This window comes from Nansenia antarctica (genome assembly GCF_963989245.1).
Source record: "Nansenia antarctica genome assembly, chromosome: 3".
In the NCBI taxonomy this organism is placed as follows: Eukaryota; Metazoa; Chordata; class Actinopteri; order Argentiniformes; family Microstomatidae; genus Nansenia; species Nansenia antarctica.
Window position 1 is genome coordinate 39,108,966 of NC_137688.1, and position 26,502 is coordinate 39,135,467.

The 26,502-nt window shown below is 41.8% G+C and overlaps 1 protein-coding gene across 4 annotated transcripts in view; it reads left to right on the forward strand.

Moving 5' to 3' along the window:
• picalmb (phosphatidylinositol binding clathrin assembly protein b) overlaps window positions 1-23,649 on the forward strand; it is a 30,913-nt gene extending 7,264 nt beyond the window's left edge. Inside the window, exons 5-22 of one of the 4 annotated variants that reach the window (XM_080526050.1) lie at window positions 823-916; window positions 1,293-1,404; window positions 2,019-2,125; window positions 2,291-2,332; window positions 4,865-4,950; window positions 5,444-5,567; window positions 5,797-5,930; window positions 6,324-6,424; window positions 8,385-8,540; window positions 9,878-9,973; window positions 12,762-12,872; window positions 13,072-13,194; window positions 13,527-13,563; window positions 13,677-13,776; window positions 19,031-19,090; window positions 20,758-20,862; window positions 21,447-21,552; window positions 22,194-23,649. In XM_080526050.1, coding sequence (XP_080382176.1) covers window positions 823-916; window positions 1,293-1,404; window positions 2,019-2,125; window positions 2,291-2,332; window positions 4,865-4,950; window positions 5,444-5,567; window positions 5,797-5,930; window positions 6,324-6,424; window positions 8,385-8,540; window positions 9,878-9,973; window positions 12,762-12,872; window positions 13,072-13,194; window positions 13,527-13,563; window positions 13,677-13,776; window positions 19,031-19,090; window positions 20,758-20,862; window positions 21,447-21,539 — 1,681 coding nt within the window. In that variant the 3' untranslated portion in view covers window positions 21,540-21,552; window positions 22,194-23,649. The remainder of the gene's footprint in view (window positions 1-822; window positions 917-1,292; window positions 1,405-2,018; window positions 2,126-2,290; window positions 2,333-4,864; window positions 4,951-5,443; window positions 5,568-5,796; window positions 5,931-6,323; window positions 6,425-8,384; window positions 8,541-9,877; window positions 9,974-12,761; window positions 12,873-13,071; window positions 13,195-13,526; window positions 13,564-13,676; window positions 13,777-19,030; window positions 19,091-20,757; window positions 20,863-21,446; window positions 21,553-22,193) is intronic. The other 3 variants (XM_080526049.1, XM_080526051.1, XM_080526052.1) reach the window with 3 other exon arrangements.
• The last annotated feature ends 2,853 nt before the right edge of the window (window positions 23,650-26,502 follow it).

Consider the following 26,502-nt stretch of genomic DNA (forward strand, 5'->3'; position numbering starts at 1 on the left):
GAAAAGTAATCTATGCTCAGGCCAGGGGCCATTGGCAGTAGTCGTGCTAGAATTTTTATTTTTTTATTTTTTATTTTTTTATAGACACTGGAGAAACAGTACAAGGGGGTAGTAGATGTCTCAGGAGAAACAGTATAGGGGGTAGGAGCAGGTGCCTCTGGACACAGTGCAGGGGGGTAGTAGATGTGTCAGGATGTGTGGTCCCCTGTCTCCAGGGATGTAGTGGTAGAAAAAACTGTTGGTAAATGCTGGAAACCAGAGAAAATCACCAACACAAACGCTACATTTAAAATGTGCACATTTTCATGAAAGGTGGGTTAATGCTATTTGCCCTTAAAAAAGGTGCCTAAACGGCATTTACGTGTATTTGCCCCTCCCCTACACCCTTAGTTAACATGGTAGGGACAGGCAACTCCCACTGATCTCCTGACTCTCTGTAATCTGTCCTGCACTGTTAAAACAAATTGTTATGCAACTAAGCTGCTATGGAGAAAACACCTGAAAAGGTATTCAAATGTTTTTTCCAGATATACTTCACAATGTTTTATGCTACATTACATATTAGAAAGTATTTAGGGCATTCATCTAACGTGTGATAAGAAACACAATAATGTATGATAACACAACACAAATACACAATTTACTCCTAGTACATAAAACATTGTAAAGGCATTCCAATCACAATAACACCTTTTCAGGTGTTCTTCAACCACCCAAAATGGTGACATTTAGTTGCAAAAATCTATCCATATATGGTACATTTGTACCAGTGTGTGTGTGCTGTGCCCAGTGCTAACGCCCCATGCCCTGTTATCTCCACAGGGTGGACGGTGTGATGAGGATGATGAATACAGAGAAGCTACTGAAGACCATCCCCATTATACAAAACCAGATGGACGCCCTCCTCGACTTCAATGTGAGTTTGAGGTCAACCTACCTAGAGCTGCTGCTGCTCATGTAATGTAAACAGGGATGCATGAAGCTTGCAGACTGAACGCAGACAGTGCAGCACTTACACCACCATGAGTACCATGTATGTCTCTGCAAGGCAATGCAACATGATAGCTTGAGACACTAGCATGAGAATTGTTTTTCTATTGCCTTTATCTGTTTCGGAATTCAATTCGCCAACTCGTATCCGCCTTTAATTAAATTGCAGATTGAGGCATGATTTTGGTCTCCTCATTACACCTGGTTACTCGTCAGCAATGCCGAAGCTATTATAAGATAAAAGCTGAGCTTGTGTCTTGCGTGAAGTTGAATGATAGATGATGTGTCTCTCTCTCCTTTAGGTCAATGCCAATGAGCTCACCAACGGGGTCATCAATGCGGCCTTCATGCTGCTCTTCAAAGATTCCATTAGGCTTTTCGCCGCATATAACGAAGGCATCATTAACCTCCTTGGTAAAACGCCATGCCATCTGTGCATTCACTTTTCTCATTGCACCTCTGTACTATACTACTACATGTTGGCAGCACTAAAATCGATGTTATTCTGTTATTATTATACGTTATGTGTACTTTGGCATAGGCCCCCATGATTCAATCAATTGCAGATAATGGCAAACCATACTGTGGGTTCACTCAGAATATGTAGGCTGTATCTAGGTTTTTAAGACTGACCTCACAGTGTCATTTTGTATTGATGCAAAACCTGTCAGCATAAACATTCTGAGAGAAACCTTCGCTTTACCTTTATCTACAATTGATTACATTTGGACCATATTCTCTCAGGGCTTATGCTGTGGTATAGGTGCTAGAGATGTTTTTGTTTGCAGTGAAGTGTACTAACAGTGACTTCCATAATGTTAGCTATACAATCCATTTAGCTGACGCTTTTATCCAAAGCGACTTACATTGATTGCATACATTTTTCAGTATATATGGTCCCAGCGGGAACGAAACCCACAACCTTAGCGTTGTTAGCGCCATTCTCTACCAACAGAGGACCACACTGCTACACAGGCAGGCTATACCCATAGAAATTCCTAGCTAATGCCAGCTGTTTTCAACCACAGAGAAGTACTTTGACATGAAGAAAATCCAATGTAAAGAGGGCCTGGATATCTACAAAAAGTTCCTAACCCGAATGACACGGATCTCAGAGTTCCTCAAAGTGGCAGAGGTGAATTTCTATCTACCTGTTTTGAGTCTCAATGCACAGAATATTACCCCATGGAGGGAACATCGTCTATTTTGTGTTTCATGTTTTGAGTTCTATACAATTTGATGCATTCATTAAAGGGAGGCACCACTGTAACTTTATACCACTTCATTTTCCATTTGACAGCAGGTGGGAATTGATCGAGGGGACATTCCAGACCTATCCCAGGTAAGGGTTTAGTCTACACTCCAACTACAACAACGCGTTGTACAGTAAAGCTAGTACATCGGTTATACACACTTCTGTATGCACAAAAGACTGCACACCTTACTCTACCTGTTTGTCTCTACTAAAAGGACAGTCGGATTCCCTCTCTTCTCTTGTTCTCTCCCTCTCTCTCTTTCTTTCTCTCGCTCTTTCTCACACTCTTGCTCTCATTCTCACTGTCACCTTCTCTGGCTCCTCCTCTCATTCCCTCTCTCTATCCATGTCTCTATATCACAGTATTAACTCCACTGACTCAATCAGCCCTGTCACCTTATCCCACAATATTGACTCCACCCTGCACAAACGTTCCCCCAAGATAAGGCACTGCTGAGTGCATGAAGTCTTCCAGCGCATGTTGCCAACCGAGGCATATTTCTCACTTCTTCTTCTTCTTCTGTCTTGATTTAGCTCTATCTACAGTAAATAAAGGTGTTTAGGTTGAATCCAAACAGTGTGTCTTACAGTAGATCTACACCACAGAGAATATTTACGGCTTCCATTTCATCACAGTGTCTTTTCCTTGACACAGGTTACACACATATGGCGCTTTTCCACTACCGTACCGTACCGTACCAGAACCCGTGATCCCGGTTTGTTTTGCTTTCTCCACTGCCAACTGGGTCGTACCGTGCCGTAGTACCCGTACTGATTTTAGATACCCTTCCCGACTCGGAACGTAAGGTACTATCCGTGCTATGATGTGACGCTGCAGACCGTTGATTGGTCAATGGAAATCGTCACAATAACGTCATCCCAGGTTGATATTCTAGTTCACCGCTAACCGCCATTTTTAAATACCACAACAGGTTTCGCTCTTGGCAAATGTCATTTACTTTTTCTGTAATTACTTATTTATAAAGATTAGAAAAATTATGATTGTTTTATTTATTTATTATTATCTTAGTTTAATGTCATTTAAATATAGAACTTTTCTTTACAACAAGCATAACCAAAAAATCGCTATTATGGCAATGTGCTGTGCCTATGCTAGACCGTTCCACAGTCCAGCGCGCTTCGGGTTTTGGTGCTCAGCAGTAGAGGCAGCACTCGAGTTGAGGGGGGATGGCACATGACTTGCTATATAGGCTAAATAAAATTATGAAAGCGGCAAGTAAGCGGCAAGTAACCATCCATATGCTGTATAAATAAAGACTACCGAGCAAGACACCGGAGCACTCATATCTGCATGTTTGTCACAGGGTGCCAATCAACCTGTTCCTCTGCAACAAACGCAGAGATTGTATGAGTGCCCCGGCGCCAGTCCAATGGAAGCGTCAAGCACAGCCTTTAGATAGAAATACATTGCTCCCTGTCTAATGTTATATATCTAACGTTACATGTTTTAACGCTGAGTGCGCTTGGCTAAACTTCTCCTACTGTCCCGGCTCGCTCCAGGTCTGTTGTGTATAATGGAGAAGCGTTTCTGAAAATACGGTATGGGTAATACAAATGCGTGCCGTCCCGTGCCGTGCTAGTCTGGTCAATGGAAAAGCGCCAATACTGTATTTTCAGGATAAATCAATCAAGCATTTTAGTAGTAGGTTTATAGGATATCTTCCCTGAGATATTTTAAGGGGCACTTGTTTTAACATGAGTGTTTTACCCCTCAAATACAGTACAGTATATGTTTGTGGTTAGGATATATATTTATCTCTCTGACCATCACCACCTTTATATTCTGTATTTCCCCTTATCTTTCTGCCTTTAGTTCACAGTTTGTGTAAGTATTCTCATCTCACTCTTCTTCTGTGTCTGCTTTGGTGTTGTCTGCAAGCCTCCACTCTGTCTGTGTCTCTGAGAACATATTCTGTAGAAAGTACTGTACATAGCTCATCCAACATGGCTGCTCGATTGTGCTCAGACACGGTCACTTCAACACCATACAGGATGTTGAATGTGCCGTGGAGTGGTGGTGTCATTCAGACACGGTCACTTCAACATCATACAGGATGTTGAATGTGCCGTGGAGTGGTGGTGTCATTCAGACACGGTCACTTCAACACCATCCAGGATGTTGAATGTGCCGTGGAGTGGTGGTGTCATTCGCACAGAATTTAATGTCACTCATCCAAAAATGCTTTTGGCTGGAAAGCAAAACAACCATTGATCAGTGGTGGGCAACCCGTTGTCTGCAGGCTGCCTCTCTTATTTAAGTTGACCACTTTACACTGAAATAAGAGTTGGCCCGGGAAACAAGTAGAATGGTATAGTATAGTATGGTAGTGGAGAGTAGAAATCCAGGCTGCCCACCACTGCCTTAGTTGGTTATGTCCATACAGTCTCATCATATTGCTGCGTCTCGATTCATTCCTGAAGTGTGCACTTCCTCTGGTTGATTTAAACGCATGGTAGGATTGGTGTAAAAAGATATTGCACTTTTTAAATCCATGTGCAGGAGTGCACAAGTACACCCTTCAGGAAAAGGGTAGAGAATTGAGACGAGGCATATGTTTTCAAACCCTATGCTAACTCTGACTCTCTTTATCACAACAGGCTCCCAGTAGCCTTCTGGAAGCTCTGGAGCAGCACTTGGCCTCTTTAGAAGGGAAGAAGGTCAAAGACTCCACCGCTGCCAGCCGGTAGGTTCACACCATCGACAAATACTGGGTTCAACGTCATAAAGGGACCAATACATTTTAAGAGAGGCATTCCATGAGTGCTGATCAGATTTCCAGAGCGTATTTACGAAGCACCCATAGTCTGTATAATATCAGGTACTTTCGATCAATGTATGATATAATGTGTGTCAAATTCTGGTTGGTTTCGTGTTGTCATAGTACTGCTAGCATCTAAAAGAAGCGCTCTCACACTCTTGCGTCACTCTTACATGACAGTCCCTTGACTGATGTAGTCGCACTATTTGATGTAAGACAATGGTGCTGCAATATTTCATTCATGTGTTATATTTATATAATCTAGTTAACATGGACAATCCACAAAAAATATTTCTATATGGTAAAAGTGCTGAAGTTAGCGCACTGGCAACTTGTTTTTTGTCCATTGAAACAGCTAAACAGCTAGGTAGCATCTAGTTTTCTGTCTCACAGGGTGCTCTCCTGTGTGTCTTTTCAGGGCCAGCACTTTATCAAACGCAGTCTCGTCGCTGGCAAGCACAGGGATGTCATTCACCAAAGTGGACGAGAGGGAAAAGCAGGCCGCTCTGGAGGAGGAACAGGCCCGTCTCAAAGCACTGAAGGTAATGCAGTCATCGTGTGAGGATCAGATGCAAGTGGAATGGACAGAACAGACTTGTTTGACAATCGCATGAGCAACCCATATCAAATAAAAATGTAACTAAAACTATAAATAAATGATTTAGGGAATATACATTCCAATCATCACATTCAATCACTGTGTATAATGCTCTATATCTCTGTGGGATTCCTGTAGAATGTCTGTATTTGAATTGGACTGTTTCCACTCAGGAACAGAGGCTGAAGGAGCTCTCCAAGAGGCCCTCCTTTGCTACCACCGACACATCGCCTGTCTCCACCACCGGGGGGCCCATCAGCACAGCCCCGGCCATTGACCTCTTCTCCACACCCAGCTGCTCCAATGGGTAGGCTTTTACTTCTGACCCATTAAGCAGTGTGTTATGTGTTGCTTTCATACCTGGATCGAAAAGTATTTACGATCAAATATTTTCTTATGTTTTGCTTTTGATTCTGCCCGGCGTACCAAATGGCCTGGGTTTCCACTTTTAGGACTATTCCTTTGGTTCCATTGTGCCAGGCAAACTTAGCCTAGAAAATTATTTGAACCCAGGTCTGGTAGTTTTGATCTGGTGATGCAGACCACTGGTCCAGGATCAGATCATTCTTTAACCTTCCTGATGGTTCGGGGTTGGATAATCTGATGATAGATCAGTGATAAGACGTAACTTCTACCTCGAGTAGAAGTCCCAGTTTTGGTTCAGGTGTGTGTGTGTGACAGCTGCCTTTTCTCTCCTCAGCGCTCTGAAGATGGAGAGTGACCTGTTTGACATGCAGCAGACCTTCCAGCCCTCGATGCAGGGTAGTTCTACAGGGCTTCCCGTAGCCACAGCATGGGCAGGTAGGAGAAACACTGCCCCACCCCCCAGTCAAACCAGAATTACATTTTTAGCATTTAGCAGACGCCTTTATCCAAAGCGACTTACAACAAATACATTTGTACACACGTTTGCGTGTACATTTTCGGTCTGGTGAAAAGGTCTGCATGTCGGCAATTATCAAGTTGCGCAAATGACCAAAAAGGTTATTAAAAAACAAAATGTGTTCAGCATTTTACGAAACGTTTAAGTGTTGAAGAGACAACTCAATATAACACACAATGGTTTTAGGATAACTAAATACTAATTTGTGAGTTGGATTCTCTGTATCGTCTGCTGTCGGCTACTGGGTTAGTGATGGCTTGTAAACAAACTTACAGGACTGTGTAATCATCTAAAGGACTGAAAAGTACTGAGTGATCATCTAATTATGTGTCGTTATGTGTTTTTCGCATATTGATGTTCTATCAGCATGTTGTGATGTGCTAAACATGCAGTTAGATGTTCAGTTAGATGTTAATTATGATGGCAGTCATAATGCTAGAAGAAGGAAGAATTAAGAAGTATTATTATTATTAATTCTTTTTTTAAAATGTACAATAGAGGAACTGTACAGGGGGGGGTAGTCGGGATGAAGAGGTCTTAGGAGGGACAGTTCAGGTGTAGCCTGAAGATATGGGTCTTCAGTCTACCGAGGAAGATAGATAGTGACTCTGCAGTCCTGACAGCAGTGGGAAGCTCGTTCCACAAGTGAGGCGCCAGAACAGTGAAAAGCGGCAGCTGAGTAGCGCGACTGCTGCATCCATGTAGCGGCGGCGGTGTCAGTCGGCCAGCCAAGGTACAACAGCGGAGTGATTAGAATCAGTCTCTAGTGACGAAGCGGCCGGAAATTGGCAAATTGCAAGTCACCGACATCCGGAGACATGAGCGATTTGACAGTTGGGCACCGTGACCAGAATAGGAACCAGACACCATTTTATGCTAATTTTCGCAGCCACTTCAGCGACATGGCAATTAGGGGAAGAGAGGCTCGGCAAAGTGTCAAAATAAAATAGCTGTGTGAATTTACAGTCAGGGCCTCTCTAGCGGTTTATACTTTAGCCTTGGGTTCTGGTTCTACCATGATCTGTAGTTAAAGAGATTAAAGCTACAGAATATCCCAACTATGTCTGTATTTTTCAAACCACTCGTTCCCAGCTAAAGGAAAATCCAGGCTTAGTCTGCTAAATCTCGTGAGAGTTATCAAAAATAAGCCTGAGATTATCCTTAAGCGATGTTGATGGAATACCCCTCTGGTCAGATATAGTTCTTACAAATATAAGATATGAATCACTAGTTTATCTGCACCAACTTTTGAAGCAGCAGTACTATCACTTTAAGTTTAAGTGGACAGCCCCGCGGTGGTGTAGCGGTCTAAGCACTGGCCACTAGTGCAAGCTGCCCACCGGGGACTGGGATCGTATCCCAGCTCGCCAGATCCGGATATGGCTGGGGCACACACGGGGAGCGGCATATTGGGCGGCCGCTCCCGAGGGCGGTATAGGAGTATTTCCGGACAAGGATCCGCCGCGCAACAGCGCCCCCGGGGTGCCGGAATAACAGGTGCTGGGCTCGAGGAGCCAGTCAGCTAGTCTGCCTGGCGGCCTCTTCTGGGACTGCCGGCCACGGGGTCGTGCGGCGGATCCTTCGCAATAGGCAGGGGATAATTGGATGCTAGGTTGGGTTCAATTGGCTACCAAATTGGGTGAAAAAAAAAAGAAAGTGTCGTGCCAGTGGCATTGGGCTGCCTGGATTCCACATACATACACACCACACTGTGGGCACGCAACAGGTACCTGTTTCTGCTCAGTAGTGCCAACTGTAGGCTGAAATTATACAAATGATCCTGTAGCATCACTTCAACTGTACTGCTGCATGCTCTCCCTCTTTGTGTTCTGTCTGACTGTGATGTCCTCTTCTCTTCTCTTTTCTGCCTGCATGTAGATCCTTTCACCACTGCTGAAGCTGGAGATGACTCCATGCCCAACCTTAACCCTTTCCTCTCCAAACTTGTTGTCGATGATGCCGCTCACTTGCCTGTCGTGTCCTCTGACGGTGTTAGCTTTTCCTCTAGGACGTCTGGTCATGAAATGTTTGGTGGTAAAGACACTTTTTTTGTACCTCCTGAATTGTCCTGTCTGTGTGTGTCTCTCTCATGTGTCCTCTCACTGTGAGACAGTTTGTAGGGAGTCTCTGATAAGCATGTCTAGCCTAGCTGCACTTTCAGTACATAGTTTTAATCTTAAATAGTTTTTTAAGATGGAAAAATAAACCTGTCCAAAATATCTTCTATGGTTAAAACTATCATTTTGGTCACATGGATGCTCAGTCATTTCCATTAATTTGAGAGTGATAACATTTTCTCCAGCCCCATCCCTAAGCTTTTCCCCAAAATAATTGTCGGGGTGACCGCTTTGTTGTTTGAAATTCACCAGATTACCCTATTAAAGCACAGGACAGAACTGTGAACTGACCACTGTCCAACATAACCATGGAGTCAGTTTTCTCCCTGGCCAGTTCAGTGATATACTGTATGGTTGAATTTTGGGGGCTTTTTGGGTTTAGGTTACCCAAATGTATATCTCGTCAGCCCATGCCATACAGCATATTGGCTGAATCAACCACCTGTCTTATAGCTGTTTTGACAACATTGTAAGATGAATGTATTCAAATATGGATAACGATACAACATATTTACAATTGGATGTTTTTAAAAAAAAATCTTGTAATATATTCTTTAAGCCATGAGTTGAAACCTGTTTTCCCTTTACCAATGTATTATTTTTGATTCTCTAGATCATTACAATCCCTTTATTGACACAAACTCGTCCGTTTCAACCAATTACAAACGCACAGTGCGGATAGAACACTCCATCTCAGGTATTACGATGGCTCACCATCCAAGCCTATGTTTCCTGAGCCCCGGCAAACATAGGCCCCCGAACCCCTTTATTACCATTGGCCCCTCACCCCTATCGTTAGGGTAGAAATGCAGATATTTAGCATCTCACTCCCTGTCACTAGGGTCCTCTTTATCACCGTACCACCGTTTTGTGTACCATAGTCTGCAGTTCCCGCTTTGATTTATTTAGAATTTATTTGACTGTTACCTGTTAGTTACCCAAACTAAGCCTTTTAAAGTGTTAATAGTCTCTTCTCTTTCTGTATTGTTAGTTTTCCTTGCCTGCCTTTCTTGCCTTGCCATGAAATGTTTTCTTTTGCTCCTTCTTCTTCTTCTTCTTCTTCTTCTTTTTCTTCTTCTTCTTCTTCTCCTTCTCCTTCTCCTTCTTCTCCTTCTCCTTCTCCTTCTTCTCCTTCTTCTTCTTCTTCTTCTCCTTCTCCTTCTCCTTCTTCTTCTTCTTCTCCTCCTCCTTCTTCTTCTTCTTCTTCTCCTTCTTCTTCTTCTTCTTCTTCTTCTTGCTCCTTTGGTGTGTCAGACTCCTTCTGTGGTCCAGTGCCCACCATGGCCCAACACCTCCCACACCAGGCCCCCTTCCCCACTGAGCCCTCTACTGTAGCAGGTCTATTCAGAGGTAGGGGACCAGAGTACCTGTAGCTCCATTGTAGCAATTAGGAGTACCTGTAGACTAAACTTGTCTACTCAGTAGGTCTGTCCCTGACTGAAATAATTATTGGTCAACTGACAGTCGTCAGTTTTTTTGACTAAATAAATAGTCTACATTTTTTATCTATTATAAAAATGTATTAAAACAGTTTTTCCATATACACAACCTATTGATAAATGTAACTATACACATTGCGCTTGTCTCATTTTAAAAATCTTTGTGAGGAAGTAATTACAAAGAACACCACATGGGGGAGGCAGAGATACAAAAAATCAGAACCACTTTAGTTTCAAACGGCAGACGACATGATGTTTAGAAGCTAAACTCACTGACTCTGAACATCAATTTAATATCAATATCTAAAATATGAAAGGGTTTAGATATTGCAAGCAAAATGAAACTATGAAGTATTGTAGGCCTTACAATTAATTAGGGGCGGCTGTGGCGCAGGAGGTAAAGCCTCTTATGATTGCAAGGTCGGCAGATCGGCGGTTCGAACCGTGGGCAAGACACTTAACCCCAAATTGCTCCCAATGAGGGGGCTGGCGCCTTGCATGGTACCTTCCCGCCATCGGTGTGTGAATGCGTATGTGAATGGGTGAATGAGAGCCCATTGTAAAGCATTTTGGAATAAGGTGCTACATAAGTCAGTCCATTTAATTAACCTGTGCATTCGCTTGTGTCGAGCATGACAGGTACTTCTCAACGTTTTAAACTATGAAGCTTTTTGTAACTCCAAAAACTTTCATCCAGTTAACCAATCAACTCTACACCCACTCCACTGAACTACCCAACCGTACAACATTCTATGTACACTGAGGGAAATAAGTATTGAACACATCAACATTTTGTCCAGTAAATGTATTTCCAATGCGTCTGTAGCCAATTCCATTTTCATGTTTTTCTACAATCTGGTTGCGAAGGTCTTGAGACAGATCTTTGCTTTTACCCATCATTAGATGTGTGGCACCTTGGTAACAAAACAAAACAAAAAACTTTTATAGCCCATCAATATATTCTAACCCAGCTAACATTAATTAGCACAGATTGGAGGTAGAGTTGCCTCCTAATTAGTTATGGTTTTCAGCTGGTTCCTTGCCTTTCCTTGCTGTGGTGTACTGCTTTTTCTTAGAGTGTTCAATACTTTTTTTTCTGTTTCATTCCACTTTATTACACATAACTTTATTTACATATGGACTTTAATGTTTAGATTTTTTGTGAGATAAGATTTATTTTGAGTTAATACCAAAGTCTGGTGCAAATTGCACTTGAATAGGCTCATTGGAAATACATTTACTGGACAAAATGTTAATACTTATTTCCCCCACTGTAACTAACCTTCCAACCCATACTGATTAACCTCCAAATGTTTATCTATCTATACTTACCCTCTGTCGTCTATCCATCCTCTATGTCTATCTAGCTAACCTTCTCTCATCCATCTAACCTTTTATCTAATCTTCTCTCATCTTTTTGTCTATCCAACTATCTATCATCTATCAATTCATCCATCCAACCAACCAACCAACAAACCATCCATCCATCCATCCAATCCACCAATCAAACCAACTTTTATCTGCTACTAAAATAAGATTCACATTCTTTACAGCATATATATATATCTTTCTATCATCCAAACCATCTTTAAACTACCAAAATAAGACTTTGCAAGCCTACAAAATTTCTTCAGGAACTTATTTTTCTACCTTTTATTCGTGTTGCACCGTTCTTATACAATATAACCTTAATTTCAATACCAGCATATGTTTTAGAATAATCCCAGTCTCCAGAATCGCGAAGTCTGCTCAGACAGGTGGGAATTTTGTGTGTATAACTTGGTAGTGGTACATGAGAAAAACAACATTTAGCGACTGCTCAACTAAAAAAACTCTCACTCGGCGTATAGGGTAGGGATGGGTCAGAATAATCGATTATTCTTTATCCATGGCATTTCATTTTTGTGTGTATTTGGGTAGGTTATAGCTAGACTATGGTAAACATTGTAATTGGAAATGGCTTGGACAGCTTTAATTTGAATTGGCTATACAAAATGTGCGCTCTAATGAGTGCATCGGTTTTAGCGGCATGCCTTTTTTATTCTTCTACATTATTTTTAGGTTGTATGTACTGTATGTATTTAAAAAAAAAAAAAATGTCACATTTGTCTTTGGTTTCAACAATCGCCATTACATTCAACATATCACAATCGACACAGTTCCTATGACCAAAGTCTTTTTCTTTTTCTTTTTTAATGTTAGCCTAATTTAAGTATTCAGAAGAAGAAATTCATGAGAATTAATACCAGAATACGTTTTATTTTTCAACGTATTGCGTTTAAGATATTACGGGATTTCTTGCCGATGATCCATGGCTGCCTTTGTGAATGTCGGCACACATTGAAAAATCTATTATTCGTTCATACCACCCACCGATTACTCGACCATGAAAAATGTGAGTTAGGCACATCCCTAGTATAGGGTACCAGACCTGAAGCCTCATTGTAGCATATCCCACCCTTATCCCAACCCATAGCTGCATTGTAGTAGATTGTTCAGAGGTAGAGAACTGTACCTGTGGTTCTACTAGCAGGTATATTCAAAGGAGAGTACCACCACAGTCCTTAAATGTTGCAGGTTTATTCAAATAGTAAGAGTCCATTTAACACGAGACCACCCTTTTCTATTGCTGTTCTCCCTCTTAATTGGCTAGCAGCACCTGCCTTGTTTTAAAAAAAAGACTCCTCTCTCTTGTTCAGGATACTCAACGCCTCAGGGCCCGCTCCAACAGTCTGCTGGAGGGCTCCAAGTGGATTTTGAGTCGGTCTTTGGATCCAAAGCTACTGGTGCTAACAGCCTAGATGCTGATGGTAAGGGCAATACTATAAACAAAAGTTGAATATGTGATGTATTCAATGGGTTATAATTCTAGTGTTTCTACCAGCATGTTTAATGTTTGTTGAATTGACTTCATCTTAGGGTTAGGGTTAGATGGGGAAATTGAAATGTCACAGAAGCATACATGAAACTCAAACAAAGACAAACCTATGCTCTCCTCTCCTCTCTTAGACATTTCAGGGGGCATCCTTAAACCCACTCTGGCCGGCTCTAACCTCGGCCTGTGCACCATTCAGAATCCAGAAAAACTGGTGTCAGATGACCTTGACTCCTCCCTGGCCAACCTTGTGGGCAGTAAGTGTATTCCCCTTGACCTTTATGCACTTTTGGGACTATTCCATTGAGAGCAACATCCATTGTGCCAGGCAGACTGAATAAATGTGACAGCAGCTAGCGAAACCGGGACACAAATGATTTTAAAAAGTACTTGAATCTCTTCAATGCTGTTCAAACTACTTCCTTCTTTTACACCTTAAAGGCAAGACTGGAGGAACCTTGCCAGTGTAGATAGTTGTGCCCATATTGAAGCTCAATTTCTTCACTCACATAGTTAAACATGACTTTTTCCACAACTCTCACTGTCTCTGGATGAGCATCTCACACTTGTACTGTGATTTTCCTTACAGATCTGGGGATGGGGGTCGGAAATGGCACAGCAAAAAAGTAAGTGATTATTGTTTATGCTGCAGTCTGCCTGCAGTGACAGATACTGTACTGTACAGTATATCCACCAGCAGTTAAAAGCTGGCACTAATATTAGAGGTCTTAATCTACAGTGACATCCACTGGAGCCAGCCTGGGGAGAAGAGGCTGACTGGCGGAACCAACTGGCAGCCAAAGGCAGCCCCAACCACGACCTGGAACCCTGTCTCCATGGTGATGCACAGAGGCTGTTTACTGTGGTTATATCATTTGTGTGTGATAGTGTATTGTGTTTGTTTATAAAAATGTTAAAATCTGTAGTTTGTAGGTAAATACCACCGTTTTTAAAAACTTCTCCGATTGGATGTTGGCCATCGGATTGGATTAAATCATAAGATTGCAGTGGTGCAAACTTGTCACCTTTCGGCGAAATTCGACGTTTTTACCTCAAAATAGGTGACCTACGTGAATCATGTAGATCTGCAAAAAAAAATATTGGGGGGGGGGGGGCTCTACATCTCATCTCATCCAAGTCACATGATGCCCAAGCTAACATCTTCCTGTCTGCTAAACTCTGCTGCAGTTGAAATAAAAAGGTCTTAAGATAGAAGTAGAAACATAAGAAGTAATAAAATAAAATAACATAGAAGTTATTTCTATGTTGCGATAACTTCTCAACAGGATTTTACAGGGTTCATTCAAACTATCGTAATTCTTGAACTATATGTGCAATCGAAAAAAATCCAACAGTTTCTGAAAGCAGAGAAGTTGCACTCTCTAGCCATTTAGGGTTATTACGGTAGTTCACAAAAAAAACTAATGCATTGACCTCAAAGTGTCATGGAGTGATTTGAAGAGAAGCAGTATTTTAGCGGTGTTTTATACTTTAGTGAGTTTCTGTACATATATGTTTGTGATTGTGAAATGTCACGAAGACCATCTAGGCTAGGGTAACCAATCCACCTAAAAGTTTCATGGAGGACGACGATGTAAGTGACGAAGGACTGATTTCTTCTTCTGAACCAGGGTATGGAGGTTAGTTCTAGCGAATTTACCTGATAGAACATCGACATGCTAGAAACACATAACTACACATAATTAGATGATCATTATAAGTATTTAGAGATCGTTAAACTGTTGTTTATTATATCGAGTGGGTACTTTACAACTTCAAGTTTCGTGTTATGAAAGAAACGAGTCGGCGAGTGGTTTGCCCTAGGCTGGGTTCGTAAATTCGCTCTGGGAATCTGATCAGCAGTCATGGAATGCTTCTTGTCCAATCAAATTACTTGGTCCCTTTATGACGTTGAGCCCAGTGTGCCCTCCGACGCTCTCAGAGCGAATTTACGAACGCTGCCCGAGACTGTCTCGCGTCCCCCTTTACCTCGCTTCTACCCTGCTGCTACGCTGCTTCTATAACATCAGGATCAGACATAGGGCAAGACTTTCAAAATAAAAATGTTAATAGCTTCTGTGTGCTTTAGACTTGCGTAGAATCGATTTTATTTTAATTTTAAAAGTCAGACCGGAAAATGTATTATTGTCGCCAGACCCACTGCGTGGGAATATGACGCGTGCGGATGAGAGACAACATATAAAACAAAACTTGCACTTATTGCTCGTGTGACATTGGTTAAGCTGCGCCCAAAACCCCGATATTTTGCCACGTGAAATGATAAGACAAGAGGCCATGATACGATAATCGCCGTAGGAGGCGATTCGACTGTAAGGCATGTGAAGTTAGAATTTCTTCAAACTTGCAGTGGTAGCAACGGTGTGTGTGTTTTAGTAAATATAGCGTGTGTGTGTGTGTGTGTGTGGCCCTCCTGTGAGAGGTGTGTGTGTGCCATATCTCAGTATGTAGGCTATGCAGTGTAAGTGAGTGTAAGTAAGTGTGTGAGTTTATTCTGTTATTTAGGGTATTATCTAGTAATGTGTTGAGAAGCAATGGACATTTTGGAAGTTTGCACCCCTGAATAATAATAACCTTTATTTGTATAGCACTTTTCCTGCAAACGTTGCAGCAGTCTTGACTTGAAAATATTTGCTGAGGTTGCATCCCTAGGCTAATGTAAACACATAGCCATCCTGGTTAGGGAAGCGTCATTGGATAGGGGTTTACCCTGTTATAGTTTGGCTTGTTTTTTTGCATTTGGCCTAGTTTCTGCTCTACCTAGTGTCTCCACACTAACGCCCCCCCCCCCCCCCATACACCTGAGCTAACAACAGCTATAACTGGGAAAATAGCTCATAGCTATATGTAATAATAAAAGTGAGGTATTTCGTCAAACAAAATGTGCTGTGTTTATGCTGCTTAAGCTAGTTATCTACCTATAATCACCTATAATCTATCATGTGGTTTGGTCGTGACCTCGTTTGAATGTTAGCTAGTTACGTGACGTCATAACTACTAGCCAAAGCTAACAGGCTAACTAACTTCTCATCCTGAAGTTTGTAGTTTAACACAAACGTTTATCAGTAGTACCCACTTAAATTATACCAGCGATAGCTATAATTATTTATGTTTTCATTCGCCATTTAATTCCTAATTGTTCTGTGTAAACCTTCAGTGTGATTCAGTATCATATGTGCTGTACCACACCCTCCTCCACCCCGACTTACCTACTACGTACCTCTACCCGACTCACCTAAACCCTCTACCCCGACTCACCTAAACCCTCTACCCCGACTCACCTAAACCCTCTACCCCGACTCACCTAAACCCTCTACCCCGACTCACCTAAACCCTCTACCCCGACTCACCTAAACCCTCTACCCCGACTCAACTAAACCCTCTACCCCGACTCACCTAAACCCTCTACCCCGACTCACCTAAACCCTCTACCCCGACTCACCTAAACCCTCTACAGTTGGTCATGTTATGAAATGAATGAATCTCTACTTGAGTTTCTCTCTCAGCTTTTTATTTATATTTTTTTAATTTATTCTCTGACCCAAAGTAACAATTCTCAAACACAGGGCCATGACTTCTGTTCCAGCTGTGGTCGACCACAACAGCTATCTGTGCACACATATAAACGTATTATAATAATAATAATATTAATAATAATAACCGTTATTTGTATAGCACTTTTCCTGCAAACGTTGACAAACAGTCTTGACTTGAAAATATTTGCTGAGGTTGCATCCCTAGGCTAATGTAAACACATAGCCATCCTGGTTAGGGAAGCGTCATTGGATAGGGGTTTACCCTGTTATAGTTTGGCTTGTTTTTTTGCATTTGGCCTAGTTTCTGCTCTACCTAGTGTCTCCACACTAACGCCCCCCCCCCCATACACCTGAGCTATAACTGGGAAAATAGCTCATAGCTATATCTAATGATAAAAGTGAGGTATTTTGTCAAACAAAATGTGCTGTGTTTATGCTGCTTAAGCTAGTTATCTACCTATATTGACCTATTATCGCCGTTCACTCATGAGTCAAATGCCGGTAGATTCGCGTCTTGCTCCCTTTAACACATGTCGGCGTTTCCCTGGTTGCGAGATCTAAACTACTAGAACTGAAAGCGGCAGGTAACAGGCACGTAACATCCATATGCTGTATATATAAATACATTATTTGACTACCAGCAAGACACCGGAGCACTCGTATCTATAACAAACGCGGAGATTGTATGAGCCCCGCGTCAGTCAGCCTTTCCGTAGAAATACATCGCTCCGTTATATATCTAACGTTACATGTTTTAAGGCTGATCTGTGCATGATAGTGCTGCATTATGTTGATCTATTTATATCGATCTATTCTTGCCAATTCTTTATTACCAGTGAAAAGGGGGAAGGCTAAAACACTATGAATGGGATAGATAGGACTTTCCGTTCAATGGAGGAAGCATGATACTCGCTCAGAGTTCATCTCGCTTTCCCCCTTTCCCCCCGGTTGATGTATTAAACAATCTAAGCAATCTAATCAGAGCAGTTGTTATTATGTAATATTATTGATGGATGAGCCATTTTTGAGCAGATGACTGGATGTGAGCATGTATTTGACTACATGTATTTGACTACTTAGAGCAGTCAGGATGTCTGAGATGTGTTTTCCTTATAGACGAAATGGTGTAAGTTAGGGTAGGATGGTTTTTCGGTTTCTGAAAATAGCAACGCTTTTTGTCAAAACCGTCAAGAAATTTATAGAGTAGGCTAACATACATTATTATTATTATTACATTAACTTCTATATGCAACAGAACAGATCACCCAGCATTGCTAATGAAAAGAATCAACGAATGTGAGTCTAATACCAATACTTGTGCAATAGGTCTTAAATTATCTTAAACATGGTCTTAAAAAGGTCTTAAATGTAAGTTGTTGAAACCTGCAGGAACCCGCATAATTAGTACTTTGAGAACAGGTTGCTTACATTAATTATGCGTGTGTTAAGGTCAGGGCCATCGCTACTTACAAGCGCATCATTGTTAGACCACTGTTAATGCTAGAGCTACCCATCTACCACCACTTGTGCTAGGTTATCCATGTAGCACTGTTGGTGCTAGCACTATCTTCCCCCCCCCAAAAAAAAGTGTCACCTTTTTGGGCCATCACCAGTTTGCACCCCTGAGATTGAGTAGCCTACTTCAAAATTGGTTTTTTGTTTATTCTGATCATTCAGATATGGATTTGGTAATTCAATCTGACCTTAAATAAAGATTGAATGTTGTTTTTGCATATTTCAAAACTCAAAGATAATGATTAGGTAGTTGTAATGCCAAAAATCTAGATCATTTGGTGATTAAGCATTACCGAAAATCTAATCTAAGGCCCTGTCCACACCTATACGTTTTTTTGATAAACGTGGATTTTTATATTCGTTTTGGGGGGTTCGTCCAGACGCAAACGAGTTTTTGCCCTCTGAAAACGAAGATGTTTAAAAACGCCTGCCAGAGTGAAGATGTTTAAAAACGCTGTATATTCGCCGTATATTTTTGACGTGTGGACGAGATAGACGGAGCTTTTTGTATTCGTCACGTCATCATGCGCGTAGATTTCTATGATCATGCGCACTGCAGCTGTTTGCTGTTCCCTCCAACGTCATATCCTGGCACCAGTAACTACTATGTTTACAACAGGCAACGGTGGTCGAGGCTACACAAGCGAGGAAAATGGATGTGAACAAAGTGCTTCTAGTTCTTTCTCTGTTAACTGGACTTTTAACCTGTTCACAGATAAATGCACAGTTAATGATCGAGAACATTGAGAGACAGAGGCGTCTGATTGGCCAGCGGGGCTATGGGGATAATATTATATCGACTACTGGTGTGGGATGCTCAATGACAGCGTTTATATTGCGTTCATGCGTATGCATGTGGACACAGACATTGTTTATAAACATGCTGGTGTGGACGGTAATATTTTTATATACAAAAAACGTTTATCAAAAAAACGTATAGGTGTGGACAGGGCCTCAGTGTTGTTTCCATTGGTCAGGTTGATTTTCTTTCGGAGAAACGTTCTCACTGTTTGTGTCTCCACAGGCCCCATCGGTCATGGCCTTCCCTGCCACGACACCCACAGGCATGATGGGATATGGCATGGTAAGTACAGTTTACTGTGTAACAGCCCAGGCTCAATGGACTCAGTGTTTCCTCTACATGCATTTCATCGTGGCGGTCCGCCACGATGGAATTTCCTCCGCCACCATGCAGATTTCTCAACCAAAAAAAAAAAAAAAAGATTTAGGCCGCTTTTCAGATCTTCACAGCGCTAGACACACCCACAAGCGCGAAGCGACGCGCTTGCAAAACTGTTTTGTGATTCCTCATTTAAATTACGTTGTACCTGTTACAATGACAATAAAGATCATTCATCTTCATCAAGATGAGAGATGGAGCGATCCGCTCACACAGCTGTCCCGCATCCGCTAATCAGCGCAGCACCGAACCGCCGGGCTCGTTGAGCGGATGCGAGGCAGCTGTGCCCGGGACCGGCCACTTCACATAAAGGAAGGAAGGAAGGAAGGAAAGAAAGAAAGCCGTGCACAAACGAGAGCTAAGTCAGACCGGGACGCTGCCAGTATGTGTGAGAGCCGGACTGCCGGCGTGAACATTTGAACCGTGTCATTTTATTTAATGGACCATTTCGTTGTCTGGTACCTGTACTGTAGCAATGACAAATAAAGTCCATTCCATTCCATTCCAGAGAGGGACGGACGGACGGACTACCCTTGTTTTTAATTTACAGGAAAACATTTTATTTTCGAGTTTTGGCTGAAATGACGTCGTTGTTTTGAGCGCGCGTGCGCGTTTCATGCGCGTGCACGCGAAAAAATCTCGCGCGTGCGCGGTAGGCACTACCCGCCACCATGGTAAAAATTCCTGGAGGAAACACTGTGGACTGCACCCAAAATGAGGGGAGACCACACATGCTTTAAATCATGAACAAAAGTATTTATTACTAAACTAAATGAAAGTATTCAAAATAACAATAGATATGTCAATCAGTATCATCAGTAGTGAATGCAGTGTATGGATGAGTGGAAGGTGTAGTGTAAATGTTGTATGGTGTGTCAAAGTAAGAATAAGGAGAGCCTAAGCTCAAACCAAACCAAACCAGTGGAAGGAGGAGAAGAGGGAGAATGAGAGTGAGTAGCCAGCTTAAGTAGGCAACTCCCAGGTGCCTCAGATCACCTTATCAAGGCAGCCCCAGCCTCTGCCCAGCCAGGACCTGCAGAACTGGAAGCAACCAATCAGTAATGGTTTGAGCCCACAGCACATAGTGAGAGGGCTGCCACAACTGTATATGACAGCTGGAAATCTCTTAAGTGAGGCTTCGGAGTCTTAAATGAGGCTTCGGTGCTGCATGGTATTCACTCTTAGAATAAAAAGCCTTATTGCCTTGTCCTTGTAGACTTTTGGTTCTATGTAGAACCCTTTCCTCAAAGAGGGTTAGTGGTAGGGTAGTGGTGGCCTAGTGGATAGTGGATAGTGGATAGTGAGTTGGACTGTTAATCAGAAGGTCATGAGTTCAAATCCCACCTGGGAACACCACCACTAGTGTGCCCTTGAGTAAGGCACTTAGCCCTAAATTACTGTAATTTCTAATTGTAAATCGCTTTGGATTAAAGCGTCTGCTAGATGGTTAAAATGTAATGTAAATGTAGGGTTCTATATGGCACCAAAAAGGGTTTTCTACGGGAACCTTTTTTTGGTTCTCGGTACAGCAGCACCTTTTTTGTTTGTAATAGTGTGATCGCTTTTTGCAGCCTCCACAACTTGGCTCTATGGGGATGATGAACCCGCCAACGATGATGTACACACAGCCCGTCATGCGGCCGCCCAACCCTTTCGGCTCTGTGTCCAGTGCTCAGGTGTGTGCTGCAAACAGACTGTTGTATATCTGTGTGTCCAGTGCATGCGAGTGTGCACTGTGAATATCCATTGGTTCCAGTGTACATTATTTAGGTGTGTTCGGTGCAGTGTGGTGAATAGTTAGCTATTTGTAGCCCTGTTGTTAATGTGAGTATGTACTGTACCCCTGTGATGACGACATTTCTCCTGGAGGAGATGGACAAATATGTCTGTCATCACCTCCTCCGCAATAGTCCCTGGTTTTTACCCCTCTTGGTGTAACCTCTCTTTCACCGTTCACTCCTCTCTGGCCTCTTTCACACCGGCAGTTCCGAACGCCGGTTCGCGTTTGCGAGCCGAAACCTCAGAACGTTGGCGCTGTCTGGCGAACGAGCCCGCGTTCATACCAGTGTATCGTTCGCCAGACAGCGCCAACGTTCGGAGGTTTCGGCTCGCGAACGCGAACCGGCGTTCGGAACTGCCGGTGTGTAAGCCCTATCTTTTCACTCTGTCTGAACTCACCTTCCCTCTCTCTTTTCTGCCTCTCTGACCTCTCCTCTCCTCCTCCTCCTCCCCTCCTGTCTCTCCCCTCTCCCTGAAATAGCCCTCTGCAGCCTCTAGTCCCTCCAGCCAGAGTCCTCTCCGAGTCCCCGGACAAGACCCATTTGCACAGCTCTCTCTCAAGGATTTCTTGTAGAGCGTCTCTTTAGGTACAGCATGCTCTGTGCTTGCCGATGCACATGCATGTGCGGCATGCTCAACACTTAATCTTCTCTTCCTTCATTTGCACACCTTCTGCTGCTTCTTCTTCTCTTTCTTCTCTCCATCTGATCAAAGACTGCCGTTTAATTTCTTCTCTCACAAGCCTATACCTCTGCGCTTTATCTTGGTTTGTTTATATCTCACTCATCTCTAATTTATTTTCAGTTTAAGATTCACTAAGAAGCATTTCCTTTATGATTTACACTACCCTCAGAAAGCAATTAAGTAATTGCTGATATGCTATATATATATCACAGATATATCACATATACTGTATATGATAAACTGGGGTTATGTGCCATTTTCCTGAACGTTGTAGTGGTCTTCCAGTAGGTGGCCAGTGCTGAAATGTATGTATTTTAGTCTTTTGTGACAGTTTGTGACAGTGACAGTTTGCTCCAAGAAGATACATAGCTAAAGTGTGCCGTTAGAATGTCATTCTAAGCAAGTTCACTAACTATATTTTGTATTTTGATGAAACTATAGACATGCACATTTTCACTGTGTTTATTCAGTTGGGCATTTTTTTCACTGTCTGCGGGCTGGCAGAACTCTGTCTAATCATCTCTCTGTTAATTTCCCCCCACAGATGCAGTTCATGTAATATGAAGGAAGTGTCTCTCAGAAGATGAAGCACTTAGCAGCAAAGCTTTGTCCTCGTTGCAGTCTAACTCTTCAAAAACGTTCACCCCCCCTCCCCCCCAAATACTGACATGTCAACAACACAATGGTGCAATGGCAGGAGGAAACCATGGAAACCATGTCCAAATGACGTTCAAAGAGAAGTCACCCCATTATTCTGTAATTTTGTCCGAGACGTCAAGTGATGCTGCTGTCTAACCCCCCTATAATGGGATTCCTCATCCATTTTATAATCTGTAAAGATAGTTATGGGTGCTGAGAAAACTTTGATATTATGTATTTGGAAATACTGTGGTTGGATGTAACGGCTTGATGTTCAACAGGGAGGGGAGGGTAGGGGACAGGGTGAGAGAGAAGAGGAGAAGAGAGGAGAGGAGGCCTTCCCTCTCTTGAATCGATCATCAGTCATCCATTTCCTACAGTTATTTAACTGTCACTAAGTAGTGATGCTAATGACGTTTACACCTGTTTTAGTTTTTGTCTTTTTTACTGTGTTTCCAGTAGACATTCCTTGTGTGTTGTTTGTATTTATTTATGATTATTGGTTAAAGACTGGGCGTAAAAAATCTATAGTGAAATGAAATCTATAGTACATTGAACACCTGTGGGAGTGCTTCAGCATTAAAAATGGATTTTGGATTGTATCATTGAGAGGTAGAGAAAAAAGAAAAAAAAGAAAAAAAAAGAGGGAAAGAAATAGATATTATATGAAATTACACCTATAAGCGGAATGATAGAGCACTAAATATTCTCCAAGTTTTGTGTTAAGAACAATTCTCAATAGATGCAAATCTCACAACCCCCTTGTACTTAAAGTGCAGGAGGGAATAGGGGTTTAGAGTATGAGTCAGTAATCTATATAGTCAATTCTGTGCCTAGGGTTTTTTGCAATGGATTTTCTTTTTTGTCTAGTTGAAAAACACGTCATCCACTATTCTGAAGCATCACACTAAGGTGGGATCCATTTTGCTTTAAGCTTGGCATGCCATCGACTCACTGACCGTTTTAATGGCTGCCTTTACTCTGAATGTGAAAGAGTTGCCTTCATGTTGCACACATCTTTCCACACTACCTACCTGCACCTCCTTAGCTCTTAACTCTACTGGGAGCAGGATGAGAGGAGTGTGTGTCTGGTTGTCTGGTGTTGCTGATAGAGAAGGGGTCACAGTTTTGATGTATATTAGTTGTATAAAGATCCAGAGGAACAGGGTTGAGCGAGGGGCACTGTTGATCGGTGCTCTGTGTATATAAAACTGACTGTTCATCCAGAGAGAAGTGAAAGATGTATGAAATATGAAAGCAATTCAATCTAATCTATCTGACTCTACCTAAGTTTTGATTCAGGATATTTTCTGCGTTTGGTCCTGCGCAGATTATATTTTTGTTTATGTAATTAGAACGTGTAGCAGACATTGACTGAGGTTTTTTCTTTCTTTTTCAAATAAAGAGCAGCTTCCACAAAATTATGTTCCTAAATATTTTATTTGGATATTGCAGTAGGGCATGGTAGCTGACTCTATACCTAATAGAGATCCTGCAGTCCACTGACTTAAAGTTTCTCTAGGTTTTTCATATTCATTTGGAACGACCTCCCAGTAGGAAATATCATCACTTTTAAAAAAGGCATCTTTGGCTGTCCATGTAAGAGAACGCTTAGTTTGAAGAACTCTTTGTTTCACGTAGAACTCTTTTTGGTTCCATGTAAGAACCTTTTTCACAGAGAGGATTCTTCATGGCAACAAGGGTTCTGCTACTATAGGGACAACCAAAGATAATGAAGTGGGTGGTTCTTTCACCAATGCATACTACATCAGGGTTCCCACGGGTCCTTGAAATCCTTGAACGTTTGTGAATTTGAGAAAAAGAAATCAAGGTCTTAAAAGTTTTTGAAAATAGACATGGGTCATTGAAAGTGCTTGAATTCCCCTCTCTCTCTCAATTTTTATTTATATATATATACACATTTCTTTTACTTAGCTTGTCAACTAGTTCTGTCTCAAACTATGCAGTGTTGGGTCCTTGTATTTGAGGGAATTGAGTCTTGAAAGTCCTTGAAAGGTGCTTGAATTTGATGTTTCAGAAGGTGTGGGAACCCTGATACATTCTACAAGTATAACCTGATAACCTGTTTTCAATCAATGTACTATACACCTGTGTCATAGTGGTGTATTGGAATAGTTGTACATCTGTAGACATCTAGTTGTACATGCATCATAGGTTGAATGGCAACGCCAATACCAGGGGCAATTTGACAGGCTTTTTAGAAATAGTGTGTGGAAATGCAGCAGCAGTTCTGCACAATAGCACTTTCAAACACCTCACACTTCAGTCTCTCCTGTCTTCCCTTCAGGTAGCCTATGCCACACTCCCTCTTGACAAACATATTGCAGCAATATCTATACTGACATCATGTCTGTGGTTTGTAGGAGGGACAGTCAATGTCACAAATATCTAAAAGTCGGACAGGTAATTCCTGAATGTCACATTCCACTGACCAGTACACCACTTGTATGAAGTTTACACAATGTTGCGGCCTGCATATTCATTAGCCTAAGTAGCCTACTCGACGCTACAGACCTTTATGTGCTACTGTCGACGTCGGCGGCTAATTCACTTTTTTCATGTTGACGTTGTAGAAATCGAGTTGGCAGATTTACAGGTAGCAGACTCTAAAACTAACCAGGATAGAGACGGAATAAGGATACATTTTTTCTTTAAATAAAACAGAACTTTTTCTGATTATTTAACTTTCCGGGTGGCCCAAGGATAGGAGAACACCAACACTTTACAAGTCTGGATTGAGCAACCTTGTACGACCGCAGTGACCCAGGTCACATTTACATTATCCTTCTAATTTTCATATTTACACACACACACATTATCATAGTGAGACAAACGGACTATTTCTTACTACACTAAGAAGTTCACTACTGTCCTGAAGGGCTAGTTAGATCAGAGCATTCATCTCCTGAAGGGCTAGTTAGATCAGAGCATTCATCTGATCCGTCCGAGTCCAGCCCAGACCTCCCCGTGTCCGCCTCCCTTCAGTGCGTTAGTGTTCCCAGAGGCAGCCTCCGACTAAGGTAAACGTTTTTGCTTATAAATATACATCATTATTCATTCATTTTGACGAAGAAAGGTTTAAAGGGGAAGGGTTTTACAACATACAATAACTACATATTGAAAACAATGAAGGGAAGAGTTTGACGAGAAGATTGTTTATCATTGTTTATGTCTACTCGTATCCAAGACCTTGCACACAAATGAAACTATACCGTGAACTGTCAGCAGCCTCAAATGTCATGGTCAGACCAATAACCTGAATTTATTAAAAGCAGGCTCATCACGGTTGTAATGTTGTTGTTTTAATGTACAGTATTACATTCTGGATTTCTTTTGACATAGCCTAACTTATAAATGGTTATACGTTTATAAGCTCGTTTTCAAAGATCAAGTCAAATGGAAACGTACTGTTCTACTCCTTGTTACTCCATACCTCTTATAAAAACTCATAAAGTAAGTCTACTGTTGCTCAGAAATCGAACAAACATCACTTATTCTAAAGAAGAGAACGGTTAGAAGTCACTGCAAACATGATGGCTTCTCCGTAACGGTAACGTGAGTGTATGCAATGTAATTATCCAATTAAACTAACTTATTTAACTGCAGGTTAATTGCAAAACACTGCCGTGTTCAAAACATGTATTTTTAGGTTGTCGATTGTTTTTTACACGAATAAATACCCCAAATAGATACTTTAATTAACGTTCCCATCTTAAAGGGATAGTTCACAAAAATATATGAAATTACAGTACTGAGCCTAAGCCACAATTATCTAAAGCAATTGGCCCAAAACATGGTCTTAATTAGCATGCAAAATGAACCTTGAAGTGACATGAAATCAACTATGAAATCACCATTATGTTTAATAATTTAAGATAGTGTTTATTAGGCCTACTGCACCTCGGTCTCACTCAATTTCATCATATTCAAATAGAGGGTGTTGAACTTAGGGTGTAGTCCGTCCAACACAATAGCTACAGTAGCCTACGCCAAAATATCCCAAGTATACACACAGGTATGACCATTTTGAAACTTGAATAAATACAGTTTTACTACACAGAGGCAACTAAATGTTATGTCAACAGGTGCTGTAACCTGTGTGGCAGCTGTGTCAACTGTTCTAGTTTAATTTACATTTACATTTTTGGCATTTCGCAGACACCTTTAACCAAAGCGACTTACAAACAAATACA